The sequence below is a fragment of the Mesoplodon bidens genome (genome assembly GCF_964165515.1).
Source record: "Mesoplodon bidens genome assembly, chromosome: 18".
NCBI classification, from domain to species: domain Eukaryota; kingdom Metazoa; phylum Chordata; class Mammalia; order Artiodactyla; family Ziphiidae; genus Mesoplodon; species Mesoplodon bidens.
The window spans coordinates 45,189,128-45,209,993 of record NC_138175.1 but is presented as its reverse complement, the minus strand read 5'-3'; the positions used below and the strand labels follow the sequence as shown (position 1 = coordinate 45,209,993).

The 20,866-nt window shown below is 49.2% G+C and overlaps 1 protein-coding gene and 1 long non-coding RNA gene across 3 annotated transcripts; one reads left to right on the top strand and one right to left on the bottom strand.

The window, feature by feature from the left end:
• Nucleotides 1-253: 253 nt before the first annotated feature.
• Nucleotides 254-14,292, top strand: LOC308605532. Its single transcript, XR_014013704.1, has 3 exons — nucleotides 254-444; nucleotides 11,859-12,008; nucleotides 12,096-14,292. It is a non-coding gene; the product is annotated as an uncharacterized lncRNA (long non-coding RNA).
• ZBTB32 (zinc finger and BTB domain containing 32) lies at nucleotides 597-3,331 on the bottom strand. Of its 2 annotated transcripts, none has more exons than XM_081215648.1 (5): nucleotides 2,430-3,331; nucleotides 2,099-2,235; nucleotides 1,913-1,981; nucleotides 1,625-1,789; nucleotides 597-1,438 (listed from the first exon to the last, which is right to left on the bottom strand). In XM_081215648.1, the coding sequence occupies exons 1-5, from the start codon at nucleotides 3,314-3,316 to the stop codon at nucleotides 1,158-1,160; spliced, it is 1,539 nt and encodes a 512-aa protein (XP_081071774.1). In that variant the 5' UTR covers nucleotides 3,317-3,331; the 3' UTR covers nucleotides 597-1,157. The 2 variants fall into 2 exon arrangements, with proteins under 2 accessions (XP_081071774.1, XP_081071773.1); XM_081215647.1 differs by having other exon boundaries at nucleotides 2,099-2,172.
• Nucleotides 14,293-20,866: the final 6,574 nt, after the last annotated feature.

The window sequence follows — 20,866 nt, the reverse complement described above, 5'->3', positions numbered from 1 at the left end:
GCGGCGGCTCACGACAACAACCAGCGCCGCCGTGGGGTCGGCGGGAGCCGGGGGCTGGGCCGGCCGCGCGCGGGGCACCACGGGAGCGGGAGTCCGAGGCCTGCCGGCCGTCACCCTTAGACCGCATCTGAAGAGCGTAGACCCCCGCGTCGCGGCGGGAGAGGATGAGGCGCAGGGGCCTCTGGGAAATGTAGTTCGAGCGCCTCGCTCCTTCGCGGCGAGCTAGGGCCGCGAGAGCTGGGATTATGGGGTCCTGACCCGACCCAGAAAGCGATCTCCGGAGCCGCCGGGAGATGTGGTTCTTGCCCCAGACTCCTCCCATTGTTCTTCTCGAGGCCAGCGGCCCGTGTGAACTACCACTCCCAGAGTGCGGTGGGCCTCGGACCCTGGGAACACCTGAGACACTGGAAAATGAAGTTCGCTACTGCAGAAGGCGTGGGCTGGGTAAGGGGCGGCGGCAAAAGATTAGTCTCAGTTCGAAGCTCAACCCGGCAGCCGTTTCGTACAGCCTGGAGGGAAGATGCCGGAGAGGCTGCGGCCTTTCGGCTCTTGTGCTCTAGGAAAGAAGGAGGGTGGCCGAAAGCAGGGCGGAGCACGCGTTCGTCTCGAGCCCCCGGCTGGAGGCCCAGACTCAAGACTCCGCGCGCAGTTGCTTGCTGTGGAAGGGACGGGTAACTTGGGTTCTGACAGCCTCCCCCCACAGGGCTTGCTGCTAAGTCGGCCTGGACGCCGAGTCCTCGCGGCCCGCTGCCTCCGGGGGAGGAGAGGGAGCCCCGGGAGACGGAGGAGGTGGCCGCCGCGCTGAACCACCAGGGGCCGCTACAGGACTAGGGGCAAGGCTGTCCCCCGCTCGCAGGCTAAAGTCCGGACTCGGCTTTCTGGTCCCGAGAGGAGGGCACAGGAAACTCTTTATTTTGGTGATGAACCGCCAGTCCCGCACAGTTAACCTTCACTCGTGCACACTTCACTGCCCTCACCCCACACGGGCTCGCTGGCCCAGGCTTCTGTGGCTCTTGGCGCCCTTCCTGCGACGCTTCTTGGAGCAGAGTTTGTTAGGCTGCCGTAGCCGCGGTGCGAGGTCAGGAGCCTAGCAGGCCCGCCGGCCCATCTTTCGTTCTGTACGCTTGGCTGAAGCCAAAGAAGCTACTGACACCCTGTCAGGTGGTTGAGGAAGGGGGCCTACAGGGAGAGGTCGATGCCCGAGATGGCCTCGAGGAGGAGGAGGAGTAGAGGAAGGTGGAGCGAATGGTCCACCCCGGCGGGAGCTGGCTGGGCGAGTGGCCGCGCATGTGCGTCTGCATGGAGGCCAGGCTGGGGCAGCCGGCCTGGCACAGAGGGCAGCGGTAGGGTGCGGCCCCGTGCGTCCGCAGGTGCTTGGTCATGGCTGAGAAGTCCCGGGAGCGCTGGGGACAGAGGCTACAGGAGAAGGGCTTCTCTCCTAGGGCAAGTGGAGGGGAAGACCCATGAAGGAAAGAAGAAAGGAGCGAAGGCTGGCCTAGGGGTAGATTGGGGCAACTGGGCAAGGTCGTTGCGGGGGAGCCAGACACTCAGAGAGGGACTTAGGAGCGGGCCCACTGGAGTTTGGAAGGAGGTAGACAGTTCACACAGGGCAGGGCGCCCATACCTGTGTGGACACGGTAGTGCGTCTCCATCTGATGTTTGAGTGAAAACCTCTTTCCACAGACAGAACAAGAATAGGGCCGAGACCGAGCAGGAGGGGGTGGGGGAGGGTGTTGGTGAGAGGGGTGGCTTGCTGTGCCCACATGACCCACACAGGTTGCAAGTTCACCTGTGGGGACAAAAGGCAAAGGAGGGCAGGGCTGGGAATCCCAGAGCCGGATCACTGGAACACTCAGGGAAGACATCAGGGGCTACAGTGGGGCTGAGGCAAAAGTGCCCTCACCCTACTCACCTGTGTGCCTCTGATCAGACTCTTCCATCTCCCCAGGGCTGAGCTGTGTGGGGCCCTGGGGGGGGGAACCTGAAGGGAGCAGAGTGAAGTAGGGGCTCTGCTCAGGCTGGACTCCTGGAGCCCCAGCCTCAGCCCCAGCTGAGAGAACACGTTACAGGGTGCATGCAGGGCAAGTGAGGGGCTTACCTGGGGTGGGGCTGCAGGAGGCCAACTGGTTCTGGCTCCGGAGGCCTTTGTGCAGGTTCAGGGACAGTGGGATCCTGGGAGTGGGATGGGGAAGAGTTACAGCTTTGGCTACACCTGGGATCCTGGCCAGTTCCTTTCTGGAGAGGGAGGTGTCATGAGTCCTCAGGTGCTGGGCTTTGGCCTTCCCTGTGGTGGGAGCTTCTTGTCCTTTTCCCCAGCTCAGGAAATGTATAGTCGAGATGAGAAATGTGGTGCCCTTCCGCCCTTCACTGCTGCCTCTCCTGAGCCACTCCCTCCCAGCCGGAGGTCTTCCATAGGCCCTTCCACTCACCTCTGGTCCCAAGGCCAGACCTCCTGCCGGGCTGCAGTCATGGGGGTGCTATGGGAGAAGGGGGTGCCGTATCTGGGCGGCAACAGCACGATGCTCCACAGGGCAGGCTGGCCCTCCCCCAACCAAGGGGCCTCAGCCCACCAGGGCCTAGGGGTGATGCTGGTTTGCAGGGAACCTGGTGGGGGAAGGGGGCCAGGGAACTCCCGCAGACTTTGCTCAGAGCCCCCTGGACTGTCCCTCACCCACACGATCACTTCTGGCTCCCCATCCACCCCTCCGCGGCCAACAGGCGATTGGTTGAGTTTCTCCTCTGGTCTCATCTGCTCGCCTTGCTCCTCCAGAGTTGCCTCTGCCACCTCAGGGCTCTCTCTTGGTGGCCTGTGCCTGTGCAACATCTCCTGTTCTTTCCCACCAGCTCTAACAAACTTCTGTGGTCTCTGCTTCTCTCCAAAGCCCCCCACTCCTCTCATAGAATCCCTTGTGGGTTTCTCTGGCTCCTCCTGTTGTTCCTTCAGCCCTGGACCCAGCTCTTCTCTGGGCGTATCTCTTCGAGCCCTCATGCATGCCTCTTCCAGGGACTGCACCCCTAACGCTCTGGCTGCCTCCTCAAGGGGCCCCAGTTCCCCAGGTTGCAGCTCTAGGCTCTCCCCATAAACAAAGTGCAGAAGTTGGGCAAAGGTGGAAGGGCTGATGCCTTTCACCAGAGCCCAGCGACCCCTGCGACCCAGTTGCTGGCTCACACCTGCCAGCACCAGGCTGTGGGCAGGGAACTCCTGGCTCCCCACTGTGATCAGGGTATCACATAGTGCTGGCCGGAGCCTGGCTGCTAGCCGTACCAGCCGATCAGAGCCATAGGGACTAGGCAGTCTTGTTGGGGACATGGGCATTGTGCCTTGCCTGGGTACCAATCTCAGAGGTTCTGAGAGAAGGGCCACAGTGTGGGGTCCATGGTGAAAAGGGGAGGCAGGAGCAGCATATTCTCAAGCCTGTGGAGGTGAGGGGAGAAAGAGTGAGTTGCTGGTTCTGAATCAGAGCTCTCTGTCCTGAATGGAGCAGATAAACTGACCCGAGAGAGGACCTGAGCTTATCCAGAATCATAGCAGGGGCCAGGGGTGGGGGCGGGGTGGTGGGAGAATGGAAATTAGACCAAATTCAGGACTTAAAGAGCAAGGACCAGCCAGTTAAGAATTATCTCAAGCAGTGGATTTAAGACAAGTATAGATGGGTCCTGCCAGTTGGCAACGTCTGACTTAAAGGATAGCAAACACTGATACTTCTGCTTCTCCAAGCTCCTCTGCAGGGAAAGACCTGTGAGTAGGTCAGGCTCTCCTCATTCCAGACAAGAAGATCACCACAAAACCCAGTCAGCCCTGGAAGTTAGGGATGGAGCAAGACACAGCTTCATGGGTGAATTTAGAAAGCTAGTGTGTCCTCCCCCTGCAAGCCCATCATGTGGAGCTGAGGGTCCCGAGAGGAAGAAAGGGCAGCAAGAGAGGGGTCGTAACTGCAGGAGGGCAGGCTCTAAGGCATCAATCAGTCATCTCCCTGAGGACGAAACTTCTAGAACCCATCCTCAGAGAAGGAACTAGAAGAGACCAAAGACTCCCATGCAGTGAGATAAGAGAGCAGGTCAGAAGCCACAGGAGAGAAGGCTCCTCATCTGAAGATGGAGAGACTCTGGAGAAGGCTTTGACCCTTGAGGAAGCCAGAGAAAGGGAAATGGGAACTATAGAGGGAGAGGCTATTTCCTCTCAAGATTAGGATAAGGAGACGGTTCAATTTTGTTTTTCATAAGCCAAAAGTGAAGAACAGAAAGACAGAACCGAACAAGGCAGAAATTTATCACACATCAAAACCACCACATTGGCTTTTAAGAAAACTGGGAAGAGACGCACCTAAGTGTCGCAGTGCCCAGCAGGCATATTCCTAGGTGTGGGCTCACCATGAGTATGGACCCCATAGGAGGGAGGATTACTAGTTGGACACTTCACGGAGAGGGCTACGGGCTGGCAGGAAGTGGACAGAAAGAGGGGTGTAGTGGGAGGAAAGTCTCAGCTGGGGAGAAGCAGCCACTCACCGGTTGTAGCTTCCTCCTGGACACCGCATGCTCTGAACTGCTCTTGGGGCTCCTGGGCACCCCCACCCTGGAGCTAGCCCCGCCCCTGACCTCACAGTCGTCCATTGGGTGTCCCAAGTATCAGTCTGCCACAGTCCCCCAAGGGGTGTGGTTTTATACCCCTGGCTGTGCTTCACTCCTCCAGGAGAGACCACTTCTCCCCTCCAGAGCCCTGGCATTCTGCCTCCTAACCTCCTGTCGTCTTATTTCGTTTGTGAACTCCTAGAGTCAAAGAAGTGTATCTAAAGCAATAAGAACTTTGGGATAATCAGACCTGCGTTTGAGTCTCATCTCTGACATTTACTAGTTGAGTCACCTTGGGCAAGTCACCTCTCTGAGCCTCAGTTAACTCATCCATGAAATAGGGATAACCTCTGCTTACCTCATTTGGAGGTGGGGTGAAGGTGAAATGACATGATGTATGTGAAAGTGGTTTCTCGGTACATAGCATCATTCAAATAGTATTAGTTCTGTTTCTTGGAGGTGTCAGTAGATCTCTAGCAGCTGGAAGCTCGCTCTACTACCTCAAAAGTAAAAAGGACTGAAACATCTGCATTCTAAGGAGAGAGTGAAGGAGGGCCAAAAGCATGCTTCCTCCTCCCTCTCTCTGACTTGGTACTAGGAAGCCTCTACTGCTCTGTGGGAATGACCCCTGTCATCTGGGCCATCACTGGGGACTGGGTGTGTGAGTGACTCAGATCCTCCCATCAGGCTTTGATGGGGGCAACCCCAGGAAGGGCCTGTGGTGGTCTTCGAAGAGAAAAACTCCTTTTCTTGGGTTGATGACAAATGACATTTCTCTGAAATCAGGACTCCGAGGTTTCTTTGACTTCCTGCCCAGGGGGTGAAGGTCCTCAGATATTTCCCCTCTTTTCACACTTTAGCACTCCTTAACCTGGGGAAAAGATGAGGTCTGAGAGACTCAAATTTCTTTCTCTGTTTCTTATTATTTCATTATTCCTTGTCCTTTGGCAGAATTTTCATTCACAGAACAAGTGCTGCTAAATCGCTTATGATATGTGCCTAATAAATAACTGGAAGGTTAACGAGTCAGGCACTGGTAGGCTGCTCTGGTGACAAGACACAGTCTGGTTCCCCCTGGGCTTCTCTCTTAGATTCTGGTCCCCTCCTAGACTCAAATATTATGTCTCTAAAACTCCTGTTTCACCTTTTGGCTCCAGGACCCCCAAATGTTCAGACCATCCTTCTACTCTCTCTCCAGACCTAACATGCCTTCCCTCTATCTCTCATTCTAGCTTGGGTGCAAACGGATGTTAATCCCTCCTAGATTAGACAGGGTGTGCCAATGGGTGGGGCTAGTGGAGGGGCAATAATAGTGTGGGGAGAGGGGAAGATGAGTCAGAGTGAAAGGGAAAATGCAAATGGGCAAGCTGTATTCATTTGCTACTCTGGTCGTTAAATATTTTCCATTTCTGAGCTTTCTAACTCCTCACACCACCACACCCAGGGACTCATTAGATACCCATATAAAAGACACTTGACTTGGACACAGAAATGCGCCAATCCCTGACATGTAGGTATGCAGAGGGAAACATCCTTCCTCCAATACAGAAATACTCCCTGAGGATACGGAATAAGTAGGGAAAGCCATGAAGGAGAAACCCCAAGAGTAGGTATAGGGGTCTGGAAGATTACATCATCACCCAGTGGAGTAGGGTCCCCTCACCTCCCAGGCCTACATCATGTGCCCATGACTCGGCTCCCCCACTGGTGGTTGCCCACTGATGTTCAAAAGAGTTGGAGGCTGTGCTCAAAGGGCAGCATCCTCTTATGCAGTTGACAGGGAGTGCCAACGGGCTTTCAGGAAACCTAAAAGTGAGGGCAAGGGGCAAGGGGACTCCCCCTTCAGTGAACAAAAGCCCCCAAGATTGGGAAACCCCATCCTTCCTCCCACTTGGTGTCTACCCCCATCTAAGGATATCCCTTTAGAGACGACCTCCTTAGAGGTATCTCTAGGGCCCTCTACACCTCAGCCCTTCTTCCTTCCTACATTCTTTTTTTTTTTTTTTTTTTTTTTTTTTTTACGGTACACGGGCCTCCCACCGCCGCGGCCCCTCCCATTGCGGAGCACGGGCTCCGGACGCGCAGGCTCATTGGCCATGGCTCACCTGCCCAGCCGCTCCGCGGCATGTGGGATCCTCCCGGACCGGGGCACGAACCCGCGTCCCCTGCATCGGCAGGCGGACTCTCAACCACTGCGCCACCAGGGAAGCCCCCTTCCTACATTCTTGACATTCTTGACTGCACAGTCCAAACCACCTTGCACTAAGCAGTGATAGCAGAAGCAGAAGCAAATAGCACTTTGACTTGGAAGGGTAGGGACACTGCTGACTCTCTCTCTCTCTCTCTCTCTCTCTCTCTCTCTCTCTCTGTCTTTTTGGCTGCACGGCATGCAAAACTTCCCTGACCAGGGATCGAACCCGTGCCCCTGCATTGGAAGCCCGGAGTCCTAACCACTGGACCACCGGGGAAGTCTGTGTTTCTCTTCTTGAAAGGACTCTCCTCCCCAGCCTCAGAAACCTTGCCCACCTTCCACTTCCCAGGCTGACTCAGTAGGAATCTCCTGCAGTTGTCTCTCTGGGGTGGAGCCAGGAAACCACAGGTCATGAGGACACAAGCCTGCATCTTGGGAGAGGGTACCGTAGGTGGGAGAGGTTAGGTAGGATATAATTGGAAGAAAAGAATGTGGGGAAAGGAGGTATGATTTTTGCCTCTCAGTCCTTTCTAATACTCATATTACTAAATAAAGTTTGAAATCTGATATCTTTTATTCTTACTGATAGACTTGACCATAAGCCCCTTCAGGCACAACCCAGCTTGCTGTAAAAATGTCAACACAGCAATACAAGTATAGAGTCTCTTCAAATATAATTAAAACTAAACCATCAGAATATGCCAATTAGAGGGATGATTATTTGTTTTATGAAAATATTCTCCCTTGGTCTCATGTATTGAGGTATTGAGTACCTCCAAAAGCCAGGTTAAACAAGATTCAATTCAGAAAAGTTCTATGAACTTTCCACCCTTCCCAGGAACACATCGCTTTCGGCAAATTAAGGTGGTTAAACTCCCCGCAGCGTTTTATATAGATTAAAACCAATTATCCAAGCCTTACATAAATCTTCAAATGTTCACTCTTTTTTTTTTTTTTTTGCAGTACGCGGGCCTCTCACTGTTGCGGCCTCTTCCGCTGCAGAGCACAGGCTCCCGACACGCAGGCTCAGCGGCCATGGCTCACGGGCCCAGCCGCTCCGCGGCATGTGGGATCTTCCCGGACCGGGGCACGAACCCGCGTCCCCTGCATCGACAGGCGGACTCTCAACCACTGCGCCACCATGGAAGCCCTGTTCACTTTTTAATTAAGTACATCCAACACATACCAGAGGAGAGACACCACAGAATGAATGAGTTTCTTTCTTCCCTTAAATCTATGTTCTACATAGCCCAAGATCTGGATATAGTAATAGGCAGGTGAGCTGAATCTAGGTCATAGAGACCCTATCATAGCACACCTTTTGTGGATTAAGTGGCAAAAGAACCAGATGAGAAGTAAAAACAACTTAGGTTCCACTGCATCCTCACAGTGGACTGCCTTTTTCTTCAGCACTAACATGGGGTTAACTCTTCTGAGACCCTCAACTTCCTCATAGGGACTATCATCAAGACCAGTATTGAATATCCATATTGCCTCAAATCCAGACAGAGGGCCCCACTCTGACCTCTAGTTGTGTCCCTCTCCATGGGCTGAGGAGTCCAAGGGTATCTAGGAAGTACCCCCCTGGAAACTGTGCCCCCCAATTCTAGACCATGCTCTGGGAACTCAGAACTCTGGACCTCCTGGCCCAAATCGCCCACTTCCTGGGTTTACATTGGCCTCAGCCCCAGGTCTATACTCTTCCGAGTGGGCTACGTGATTGATGTAATTGTGTGGCCCTGATTGGGTGGCAGGGGCACGTAGACTGAACTTGGACATGCAGGCTAGTATGTGAGACACCTTGAAGTATGTGCCAACACCAGATGTGGGGATAAGAGGGGAAATCTCCATTTCTAGTCTTGCCTAAGCCCCATAAATAATATGGGAGCCTGCTTTATTTTAGTGGTTCTTAACCTCTCAGGGGGTCACTATGCTTTTTAAAATTGTAAGTCGTGGAATCAACTCTTTACACCAGAAAATTGTAGATTCTCATACCATTTTGCATATGAATGACAAGAGTCACAGACTGCTCTGAAACTCACCCTTGGACAGGCTTCACTCCTCATCCTTGTGGCTGCTTTTATCACCCCCCCGCCAACACACATACAGTTTTTTGGATTATTTCCAGGAGCTCATAGACCCTGTAATCCACTCATAGACTCCCCCCCCTTGCACCTCCACCCTTGGTTTAAGAACTCTGGGTGTACATGAAAGTACCCTGAAAGCTTTAGTACCAGGTAGACCTTGAACAGCGGAGTGAAATTAGATATCAACATCCTGCCTCATAAGTATAAAAAGATCTTCAGAAAAGACAACCTGGGTGATTTCCTAAAGAGCAGGATATCTCACACACCTCCTATGCTCCAGTACAACGTCCATCTTCCCCAAGCAGCTGCCCCATGCTTAGAGCCTGATGTCTTCTGGGAATGACCAGGAACAGTTTGCAGAAGAATGGGAACAGGGACTAAAAGTCCCCAGACACGACTCAATCCTGGTTCTATCTAGAGCCAACACAAAACAATAATACTTCATGGAGGGCAAACAACCTGCTGGGATTCAGAGACACACTCCCCACCCTGGAACCTCCAGAAGACCACGGCCCTAACCTCCTGGCCACGTTGCCCAACCTGGACCCAGTCCTGGAAAATCTTACACGAGCACCCCAACCCGGAAGCCAGATTCCCCCTAAAGTCTTGCAGCCACATGTTCCCATCACAGCCAGGATGCAATGACTCTTGACAACTTCCCATTGGGCTTTCGACTTCATCAACACTCACTCTCAGCCCAGGCTGGATCCAAAGACTCCAGAAAACCTCTCAAGTTCTCACTAGTTTCATTTCTTGGCCAAAGACTCCCAAGAACCTCTGGGGAGTCACAGACCTCTCCAGTCACCAGATCCAGTCTCAGTCCAGAGACCCCGGACAACCTCGCATAGTTCAGCGGCCATACCTCATGGCCAATGACCCCACACAGAGCTCCAAGTGCCTCCACCTGCCCCACAACACACTTCCAAATCAGGCTGTCTCAGGGACCAGGGACATGCCGGCCTGGTCTCTGCCCAGCCGGGCCCAACGGTGCCCAGGAGGCCCCATTTCCAGCCTCTCCAGGGCAGAGGGAGTCCCCAAAGCCTAACGCCCTCACCCCCACTTCCCGATCCTCATCCTCAGGGCGACCACTCAAGCCCCCATACCTCAGCTTTGCCTGGGCCAGGCCCAAGCCCGAACAAAAGAAAGAAAATCCATGGCACTCACCGACTCAGGTCCTGTTCCTCTCCTCATTCCGCCTCACATACACTCAGGGCGGCACAAACCCGAGTGGCTGTTAGAAAGTGGAGCGGCGCGAGGCTCGCAGCTCGAGGCCGGGCCGCGTGCACAGCTCGCTGGTCGCCCTGGATCCCGAGGCAGACGCTGATTGGCCGCAGTGCTGGCCACACCCTCTTTCTTGGCTCCCGCCGGCTGAGGGATCTCAACAGCCTGGGAGGCACCTAGGACAGCTCCACTCCTCACTACCCCCGCCCCTCCCCCTCCCCGCCCCCGGGTCCCCAACTCCGCCTCGCGACCTCCGCTGATTGGCTGCGGAGCCGAGCTCGCGCCCACCTGGCTGGCGCTGTGGAGGGACAGGGCCTTAAATCTGATTGGTCCGCGGACTTAGGCTTCAGGTCTCTAAAGCTGAGATCTCATTCACCAGCCGGTCCTCAATGCTTTCTGGCTGCGGAGATTGCTCTGTCCCACCCTCTTTATGAAGAGACTGGGGCCTGAACCGCCTTCACCTGCATAACTTTGGAGGCTCCCTCTGCAACTGCTCAGGGATACCACTGCTTTCTTGCTTCTATCTTTCCATCCTGTGTAGTCCTCGTTGCAAACACTTTCACCTTTCTCTCAACCCCTTACAATCTGTGGAGAAGTGACTGGGATTGGATAGGAGGCCATCAGGCTTTGGGTGCCTGTGGGCAGCTCCCCTTTCCCACCTCTTGCCTTGCACCACCATTAATTGGCTGCAGAACGCACCCTGCCTCACCCAGAAGTATGCGGGGACAGGGGAGACACAGGAGAGGGCAGTGCCTTGACCCCCCTCATTGGCCTAGATGCTCGCGCTGCAAGTACACGATGACGCCTCAACTGTCTGCTGAGTCAGGATTAACTGCGTACTTCATGTACCAGCCCCCACCACACCGTAAAGAGAATGATCCATTACGCTGCCCCATCATTAACTGGCCCGGGGTTAGAACCCGGCCAGCGGGCTTTCTGACTAGGCAGGGCTTTGTTGCTGACACACCGTACCAATCTGTGGCTGGCCGACTGCCTCCCTTCTTCCCCCGGCCCCGCTGCCATTGCACCGTCGATCAGCTGGCCCCACTCCTAAGTGGCTTGGCCTGGACACATCCAATCAGGCGCGAAGGCGCTTTAAGGAGGCGGGCACTGCTCCACCGCTTCCACTTCTGATTGGTCCAGAGGCTTGCTTCTTCGCCTTTGATTGATCAGAGGACCTCGAGGAGGGAGCCTAGCCCAACGGTTTCGGGCGGCGGTTAGAATTCTGTCCCTTTGCTTCTGTTCAGCTTCGGGGTTCTGGCGACTGTTGTCTGGCGTCTCCTTCCCCACGGCTAGTGGGGAGATGAGGATGGAGAGTGGGGTGGGGGGAGGAGCTGGAAGGGGCCCTGCTGAGGAGGGCGTGACTCGACTCAGAGGAGCTTAGGACAGTGGGAATCGAGACCACCTAAGGCGAGTGCCTGGCACGCGGGAGATAACCCTTCAAATAGCAGGGGAAAGACGGGCGCTGTAGTAGTAGTAACAACAGCACTTTCCATGTACTACGCTTTGTGCATCATCTCACTGAATCCTTCTAAATAGCTCTGTGAGGGAGTCTATTACTAGCCGGGTTAAACGCTGAGGGTCAGAGGTGAAGTCAATGGTCTCAGGTTCCACAGTGAGTATGGGCATTGCTAGGACTCCGACATTGTTCTGGTGAGAGTCCAACATCCGAGCTACACTACAACTAAGTAGGATTGATCTTATAAAGATGTGGAATGGGGGCTGATGTGGTCACATGACCTTGGTTTACTTCATCATATAAACAAGTTTTTTTGCTTTTCTTTTTTTAGACTTGAATCCCATCCTGAAGGCTCAGCACTCAGCATGTATTTTCAACTCCTCCAACTCTGGGACAAATACATTTGCATTCTAGAAAAGGGTATTTTAAAAATCAGCATCATAATATCTTTGCCACTTTTTGGCCACTGACACCAAACCAGGCCAGTTTTAAGTGTTTTACATGTATCCTCTGACTGAATCCTCATAAGCTGTATCAGATGTTTACTGTTATTTTTCTCACTTCACAGATAAGTATATTGAGGCTGACAGAAGAACTTGATTTCCCTAAGATCTCACCAGGAGTAATTGTCAGAGCTGGAATTTGAATTAGGCCTGTTGCAGTTTGACGTCAGAGAAAAGGTCCTAACCACTGATATACAACGCCTGTCATCCTAACAGCTACAGTGTCCAGAGTGTGGGCACACATGGTCCTGGGGAATCCTCCTAGCCACTCTAGGAAGAGAAATGATGACAACACCCATTAGAACAGACAACAGAGGCTCATGGAGGTGAAGACACTCAGCTCACATAGCTGGTCCATGGCTGAGCAAGGAGTAGAATGAATGATACCTAATATGCTGAATCCACACCCCACATTCTTAATCACTCCTCACACTGCTCCCTTCCCATTTGACAAACGAAGAAACTGAGGCGCTGAGGAGAAATCCAAGCTGGAATTCAGACCCAGGTCTATCAGACCCAAGAGATCACTCCCTGAACCACATTACCTCCAGGAAGTACATGTCTGATAGATCCTGTGTTGGGTCAGGTGAGAAGTCCTCATACCCAGCCAGCCTTGTCTGCAAGCAATGAGGTCATCTGGTCCCAATTTTGGCCCTAAAGGTGGTTGAGAGAGTATTTCACAGCCTCAGAGCCTTTGGGGGCTTCTCATTGAGAAGCCTTAATCATAATTGCTACAATTTATTGTATACTTTTTATGAGCCAAGCTAGGTGGAAAACATCCTGCATGTATCATCTCACTGAGTCCTTATAATAATTCTAGGATATAGGAGTTGTTATTGTCCCCAATTTACAGGTGAGGAAACTGAGACCTAGGGCGGGATGTAACATTTCTATGTTTACAGAGCTAGTGAATGCGGGAGCCTGGATTGGAACTCAGAGAGCCTTACTCGAGAGCCCTCAATTCCAGCTACTACCCAGTGTGTACAAGCATGAGAAGATGGAGTGAGGGACCCTGGGTTCTGGCAGGATGGAGTCAGAACGGTTGTTGGTTTCATTCTGGAGGTTGGACTGTAAGATTTGAAGAGTAAGCTGTCTGAGAGGAGTAGAGAAATAACTATGGCTTAGGGAACAACTACCCCATGCCAGGCCCTATGTTAACTACACTTTAATATATGTTGAGAAGCCTTGTGGTTAAGAAGCTGGACACTGGATCCAGTCGGCCTGGATTCATGTCCTGGCCTTGCTACTTGCTAGTTGTGAGACCTTTGGCCAGTTACTTAACCTCTCTTGGCCTCAATTTCCTCATCTGTAATGTGGGGATAATGATAATAAATACCTCTCAGGACTGTCAAGAGGATTTTAAATGAACTAATAGAACAGTGGCATCTCTTCTCTTCTCCAGTGTTCTGAAACTGAGTTGTTTCCTTGCAATCAACATCACTTGCCTTGACTCTGCTGTAGATACTTAAAATTAAGGCTGGATATTTGCACTGGGAAAGTCTGGGGGAAGTGTGTTCCCAGAAGAGGTACCAAGAGCAAAGGCCTTGAGACAGGAGTGAACTTAGTATGTCTGAGGTACAGCAAGAAGTCCAGCTGGAGCCAGGCAGATGACTAAGACTCAGGAGCTCAGCCCAACTGCACATGTGCTCATAACAGGCATCAAAACGACCCTGTACTTTTCAGAGCATAATGGACTTTACCCAAGCTTTGATTTCTGGAGAAACCCAAAGCCATGATTACTTTATTTTTAAATTAATTAATTAATTAATTAATTAATTAATTTCTATTTGGATACATTGTGTCTTCGTTGCTGCACGCGGGCTTTCTCTAGTTGTGGCGAGCGGGGGCTACTCTTCGTTGCAGTGCTCGGGCTTCTCATTGCGGTGGCTTCTCTTATTGTGGAGCATGGGCTCTAGGCATGAGAGCTTCAGTAGTTGTGGCACAAGGGCTCATAGTGTGGCTCACGGACTGTAGAGCTCAGGCTCAGTAGTTGTGGCGCACGGGCTTAGTTGCTCCATGGCATGTGGGATCTTCCCAGGCCAGGGCTCAAACCCGTGTCCCCTGCACTGGCAGGTGGATTCTTAACCACTGCACCACAAGGGAAGTCCACCATGATTACTTTTGAGGCTCAGCGTCCAAGCACAGGGATTTAGAGATGTTGCTTAGAAGTCAGGTCGTCTTGAACCAGGGCTCATGTGTAGGGGTCAGAAGACTTGCATTCACTCAAATATTTATTAAACTCTGAGAGCATATGCCATCTGTGCCAAGCCCAGGGAAGACTTAGCTCCTTCAAAATCTTTAAATTAAAAGATTTAACCTTATAGAAAGGAATTAGACCTTAAAACATATCCTTCCAAAACCAAGTGGAAAGTGTAGCAACTAAAGCCCAGAAGGGGCACTTAAGCCAGGGCTGGGGGAGGGAGAAGGGTGAGGGAAGACTTTTCAGAGAAGGTGGTGACCCCTAAGTGTATATTTTTGGAGGACCTACTATGTGCTAGGCATGGTGCTTAGTCCAAAACATATAATGGCAAACAAGAAGAGACCGGATGTATTAGTCTGCTAGGGCTGCTGTAACAAAATACCAAAGGGTGGGTGGCTTAAACAGCACAAACTTCTTTCTCACAGTTCTGGAGGCTGGAAGTTCAAAATCAAGGTGCCAGCTGGGTTCGTTTCTCCTGAGACCTCTTTCCTTGGCTTGCAGGTAGCTGCCTTCTCGCTGTGTCCTCATATGGCCTTTCTTCTGTGCATGCACACTACTGGTGTCTCTTCCTTTTCTGATAAGGTAAACCGAATGTTTGTGCCGCCCCCTTCCACACCCCCAGCCACACCAGATTCATAGGTTGAAATCTCATCCTCAATGTGAGGATATTTGGAGATAGGGCCTTTGGGAGGTAATTAGGTCTTAAGGGTGGAACACTTATGAATGGGATTAATAAAAGGCTTCAGAGAGAGCCCCCTCACCCCTTCCACCATGTGATTTTACAGTGAGAAGACAGCCATCTATAAACCAGAAAGAGGGCCCTCACCAGATACCAAATCTGCCAGTGCCTTGATCTCGGACTTCCCAGCTTCCAGAACTGTGAGCAATAAATTTCTGTTGTTTATAATCTACCCAGTCTTTGGTATTCTGTTACAGCAGCCCAAACAGACTAAGACAGAAGGACATCAGTCCTTAAACAATACAAACTTATTTATCAGTCCGATTGGATTAGGTTCGTGCTCTTAGGACCTTATTTAACTTAATTCCCTCCTTAAAGGCCCTGTTTTCAAATACAGTTACATTGAGGGTAAATCTTCAACACATGAATCTGGGGAATTTGGACTTATTGACAATTCAGTCTATAACACTAAATATCTACCACTGAGGGATTAAACAGCCTGGTAGGGGAGATGCATATTATTAACAACATGTGGAGAGAGCAGAACAGAATGGTTAAGGTGTCAGCTCTGGAATCAGACTGACGGTGTGGGTCCTGCCTCTGTCATTTACCAACTATGTGACCTTGAGCGAGTTTCTTCCACTTTTTGTGCCTTGAGAGAATCAAATGAGCAGATACCCTTGAAGTCCTTAGGACAGCCCCTGGCACTGAGTAAGTGCTCATTAAATGTTGGCTATTGTTATTAATTACAAGTAAAATTAAAATTGTGCTAAATGCTCTGAAGGAAAACCACAAGATAGATTAAGAAAGTAAAACTCTCATCTGGCCAGTGTTTTCAAGAAAGACTTCCTGGAGGAAGTGATGCTTGTACTCAGGTCTGAAAAATGAGTAACTCACTAATCAGACTAGGGAGCGAGGAGAGGCTTCCAGGCAGTAGGAAAGTAGGTGCCAGAGCTCTGGGGTGAGAGGAAACATGGCCCAGAATCCAATGTCTCAGAGCAGAGCAAGGAGGTACAGGGGAAGCAGGGGAGAGGGAGACCTGGTGTAGTTGGCAAGGCCTGGCCTTGCCAGGAGTGCTGGCTTTCTCCTAAGAACCATGCAGAATCACAGAAGGAAGTGTCTATTTTTTTTTAACAGAGACTGGTTTGATGAACTTCTATGTACAATACTTATCACCCAGATGCAAGAGCTATCAACATTCTGCCTTTCTTATTTCATCAGTACTCCCTCAGTCTTTTTCTTTTAAATATTTTTCTCCTTGAACACATTCTGCTTGACAATGGAAGCAATTGGGACAAAAATCTCTTGAGAAGGGGAAATATACAAACACTTTATTAGGGAGAAAAGGTACACACATAGTTGGTTTTATCTAGTGATAATGCATGCTTTTTAAATGACACATTTTGTGAAATGCTTTGTAAATGCCTTAAAATTTTTTTTTAGCACCAATCAGTAGCCTTAACAGTACAGGAATATCTCATTTTATTGTGCTTTGCTTTATTGTGCTTCGCAGATACTGCTTTTTTTTACAAATCAAAGGTTTGTGGCAACCCTACTTTGAGCAAGTCTATCAGTGCCATCTTTCCAACAGCATTTGTTCACTTCATATTTCTGTGGCATATTTTGGTAATTCTTGCAATATTTCAAACTTTTTCATTGTTATATTTTATGGTGATTTGTGATCAGTGATATTTGATGTTACTATTGTAATTGTTTTGGGGCACCAAAAACCCCACCCGTATAAGACAGCAAACTTAATCAATAAATGTTGTGGGATTACTGGTGTGATTTCTCCACTAATCAGCCATTCCCCCTTCTCTCTCCCTTTCCTAGGGCCTCCCTATTTCTTGAAACACAACAATATTGAAATTAGGCCAATTAATAAATCTACAATGGCCTCTACATGTTCAAGTGAAAAAAATCACATGGGAATTCCCTGGTGGTCCAGTGGTTAGGATTCTGCACTCTCACTGCCGAGGTCCCGGGTTCAATCCCTGGTGGGGGAACTAAGATCCCACAGGCCATGCTGCGTGGCCAAAAAAAGAAAGAATTACATGACTGTCATTTTAAATCAAAAGCTGGAAATCATTAAGCTTAGTGAGAAAGGCTAGGCCTCTTGTGCCAAATAGCCCTGTTGTCACTGCAAAGGAAAAGTTCTTGAAGGAAATTAAAATGGCTACTCCAGTGAACACATGAATGATGAGAAAGTGAAACAGGCTTACTGTTGATATGGAGAAAGTTTTAGTGGTCTGGACAGAAGATCAAACTAGCCACAACATTCCCTTCAGCCAAAGCCTAATCCAGAGCAAATCCCTAACTCTCTTCAATTCTGTGAAGGCTGAGAGAGGTGAGGAAGCTGCAGCAAAAATGTTTAAAGCTAGCAGAGATTGGTTTGTGAAGTTTAAGGAAAGAAGCCGTCTCCATAATATAAAAGTGCAAGGTGAAGCAGCAAGTGCTGATGTAGAAGCTGCAGCAAGTTATCCAGAAGATCTAGCTAAGATAATTAATGAAGGTGGCTACACTAAACAACAGATTTTCAATGCAGTTGAAACAGCCTTCTATTAGAAGAAGATGCCACCTAGGACTTTCATAGCTAGAGAGAAGAAGTCAATGTCCGGCTTCAAAGCTTCAGAGGACAGGCTGACTCTCTTGTTAGGGGCAAATGCAGCTGGTGACTTTAAGTTGAAGTCAGTGCTCATTCACCATTCTGAAAATACTAGGTCCCTTAACAATTTTGTTAAATCTACTCAGCCTGTGCTCTATAAATGGATGCTGTAAACAGATGTGCTGGATGACAGCACATCTGTTTACATGGTTTACTGAATATTTTAAGCCCACTGTTGATACCTACTGTTTCAGAAAAAACCATTCTTTTCAAAATATTACTGCTCTTTGACAATGCACCTGGTCATCCAAGAGCTCTGATAGAGATGAACAGTGAGATTAATGTTGTTCTTATGCCTGTTAACACAACATCCATTCTGCAGCCCATTGACCAAGTAACATTTCGATTTTCAAGTCTTATTATTTAAGAAATACATTTTGTAAGGCTATGCTTCCATAGGTAGTGATTCTTCTGATAGATCTGGGCAAAGTAAATTGAAAACCTTCTGGAAAGGATTTGCTGTTCTAGATGCCATTAAGAACATTGTGATTCATGGGACGAGGTCAAAATATCAACATTAACAGGAGTTTGGAAGAAGTTGATTCCAACCCTTATGGATGACTGTGAGGGTTTCAAGACTTCACTGGAGGAAGTAACTGAAGATGTGGTGGAAATAGCAAGAGATCTAGAATTAGAAGTGCAGCCTGAAAATGTCACTGAACTGCAGCAACCTCATGATAACCTTTTCACGGATGAGGAGTTGCTTCTTATGGATGAGCAAATAAAGTGTTTCTTGAGATGGAATCTGCTCCTGGTGAAGATGCTCTGAAGATAGCTGAAATGACAAAGATTTAGAATATTACATAGGGCTTCCCTGGTGGCGCAGTGGTTGAGAGTCCGCCTGCCGATGCAGGGGACATGGGTTCGTGCCCCGGTCTGGGAAGATCCCACATGCCGCGGAGCGGCTGGGCCCGTGAGCCATGGCCGCTGAGCCTGCGTGTCCAGAGCCTGTGCTCCGCAACGGGAGAGGCCACAACAGTGAGAGGCCCGCGTATCACAAAAAAAAAAAAAAAAAGAATATTACATAAACTTAGTTGATAAAGCAGCAGCAAGGTTTGAGAGGATTGACTCCAATTTTGAAAGAAGTTTTACTGTGGGTAAAATGCTATTAAACATCATTGCCTGCCACAGAGAAATTCTTCATGAAAGGAAGAGTCAATTGATGCAGCAAATTTCATTGTCTTATTTTAATAAATTGCCACAGTCACTCCAACCTTCAGCAACTACCACTTTGATCAGTCAGCAGCCATCAACATCAAGGCAACACCCTCCCATCAGCAAAAAGATTACAACTTGCGGAAGGCTCAAGTGATGGTTAGCGTTTTTTAGCAATAATGTATTTTTAAATTAAGGTATATATACTGTATTTTTATACATAATGCTATTGTATGCTTAATAGAGGACAGTATAGTGTAAATATAACTTTTATATACACTGGGAAACCAAAAAATTCTGGTGACATGCTTTATTGCAATATCCTGTGGTGGTCTGGAACTGAACCTGCAATATCTCTGAGACATGCCTGCATTTTAAGAGAATGTTTTTAGAAGATTAAAATTGACTGGGGTTTTATCACATACTCGGCTTGAGGGTTAGTATGGTAAACATTCGAAATACAAGTATCTGCGATCAAAATAGGGCTTTTACCCATGAAATATCTTGATCGTTAAGTAAAAAGCATATGATGGGGCTCACGGTGTCTGTTAACCTCATTCCTTCCTGATCAGAAAATTTGCCTTTGCTGAATAAAAGATTTGGTACTTTGGCATGGAAATGTACAATAAACTCATCTATTTTGATTTGATTGATAATCTCTTTCTTGAGGAAGTTCAGGAAAGTCTAATAAGGAACAGCACTTGTGCTCATGATTGCAAATCTCCAAAAAATGTCAGTGATTGCACCTGTTACTTCTAGACCAATCCTCTGTAAGTCCTGGGGATGTCTCAGTTGCCATCAGGCAGGGATGTGATCAATAGATGTAATGCTTGCACTAGCAAGTTGATCTTTTGTATATTAACTTTGTATCCTGCAACTTTGCTATAATTGCTTATTAGTTCCAGGAGGTTTTTTGTCAGTTCTTTTAGATTTTTTACATAGACAATTATGTCATCTGCAAACAAAGACAGTTTTATTTCTTCCTTCTCAAACTGTATACACTTTATTTCTTTTTCTTGTTTTATTCCATTAGCTAGGACTTCCAGTATGATGTTGAAAAGGAGTGGTGAGATGAGACATCCTTGGCAATTTGATCTTAGGTACAGCAAGAGGAACTTGACTACTAGGGACCTTCTTCTTCTTCTTCTTTTTAATCTTATTTATTTATTTATTTATCTATGGCTATGTTGGGTCTTCATTGCTGCGTGTGGGCTTCTCTCTAGTTGCGGCGAGCAGGGGCTACTCTTCATTGCGGTGTGCCAGCTTCTCATTGCAGTGGCTTCTCTTGTTGCTGAGTGCAGGCTCTAGATGCTCGGGCTTCAGTAGTGGTGGCATGTGGGCTCTGTAATTGTGGCTTATGGGCTCTAGAGCACAGGCTCAGTAGTTGTGGCACACTGGCTTAGTTGTTCCATGGCACGTGGGATCTTCCTGGACCAGGGATCAAACCTGTGTCCCCTGCATTGGCAGGCAGATTCTCAACCACTGTGCCACCAGGAAGTCCCTAGGGACCTTCTTTTAATTATGTGTCCAACAGTACCTAAGTGGAACTCCAGAAAGACCACTTTCTTAGCTTTTTACCTTTTTTTTTTTTTTGGCCACACTGCATGGTTTGTGGGATCTTAGTCCCCCAACCAGGGATTGAACCCAGGCCCTTGGCAGTGAGAGTGCAGAGTCCTAACCACTTGACCGCCAGGGAATTCACAGCTTTTTACCTTTTATATTTTATTTATTTCCATTCCAGTGCCCATGGCATCTGAGGCGGCCATCTGAGAGATATCTAAGGGAAACTTGATGTCTTTAATAGATCTCCTGCTTGGGTTTTGAAACATGAATTAAGTCAAAACATTGTCTCAAACTTCTGTGATATCTGAAATTTGGAAAAAAGTACTTATTCACAGGACAACTCTTTGATTACTGGAGGAACGGCTCAAGGTCCAGGCTACTGTTGGCATTAACTGTTTCCTATCTAGTTTCCTTCTGGGAACTGTAAGCTGTTTGAGGAGATCACAACTGTGGAATTCTCTCAAATAAAGGCATTTGATACTTCTGCTGGGGACTGCTGGCACCTTTTTATCATCCTGGTTAGATTGTTAAAATAGCCTCCATAATTCTCCTCCCTTCTGCACACCTCCCATAC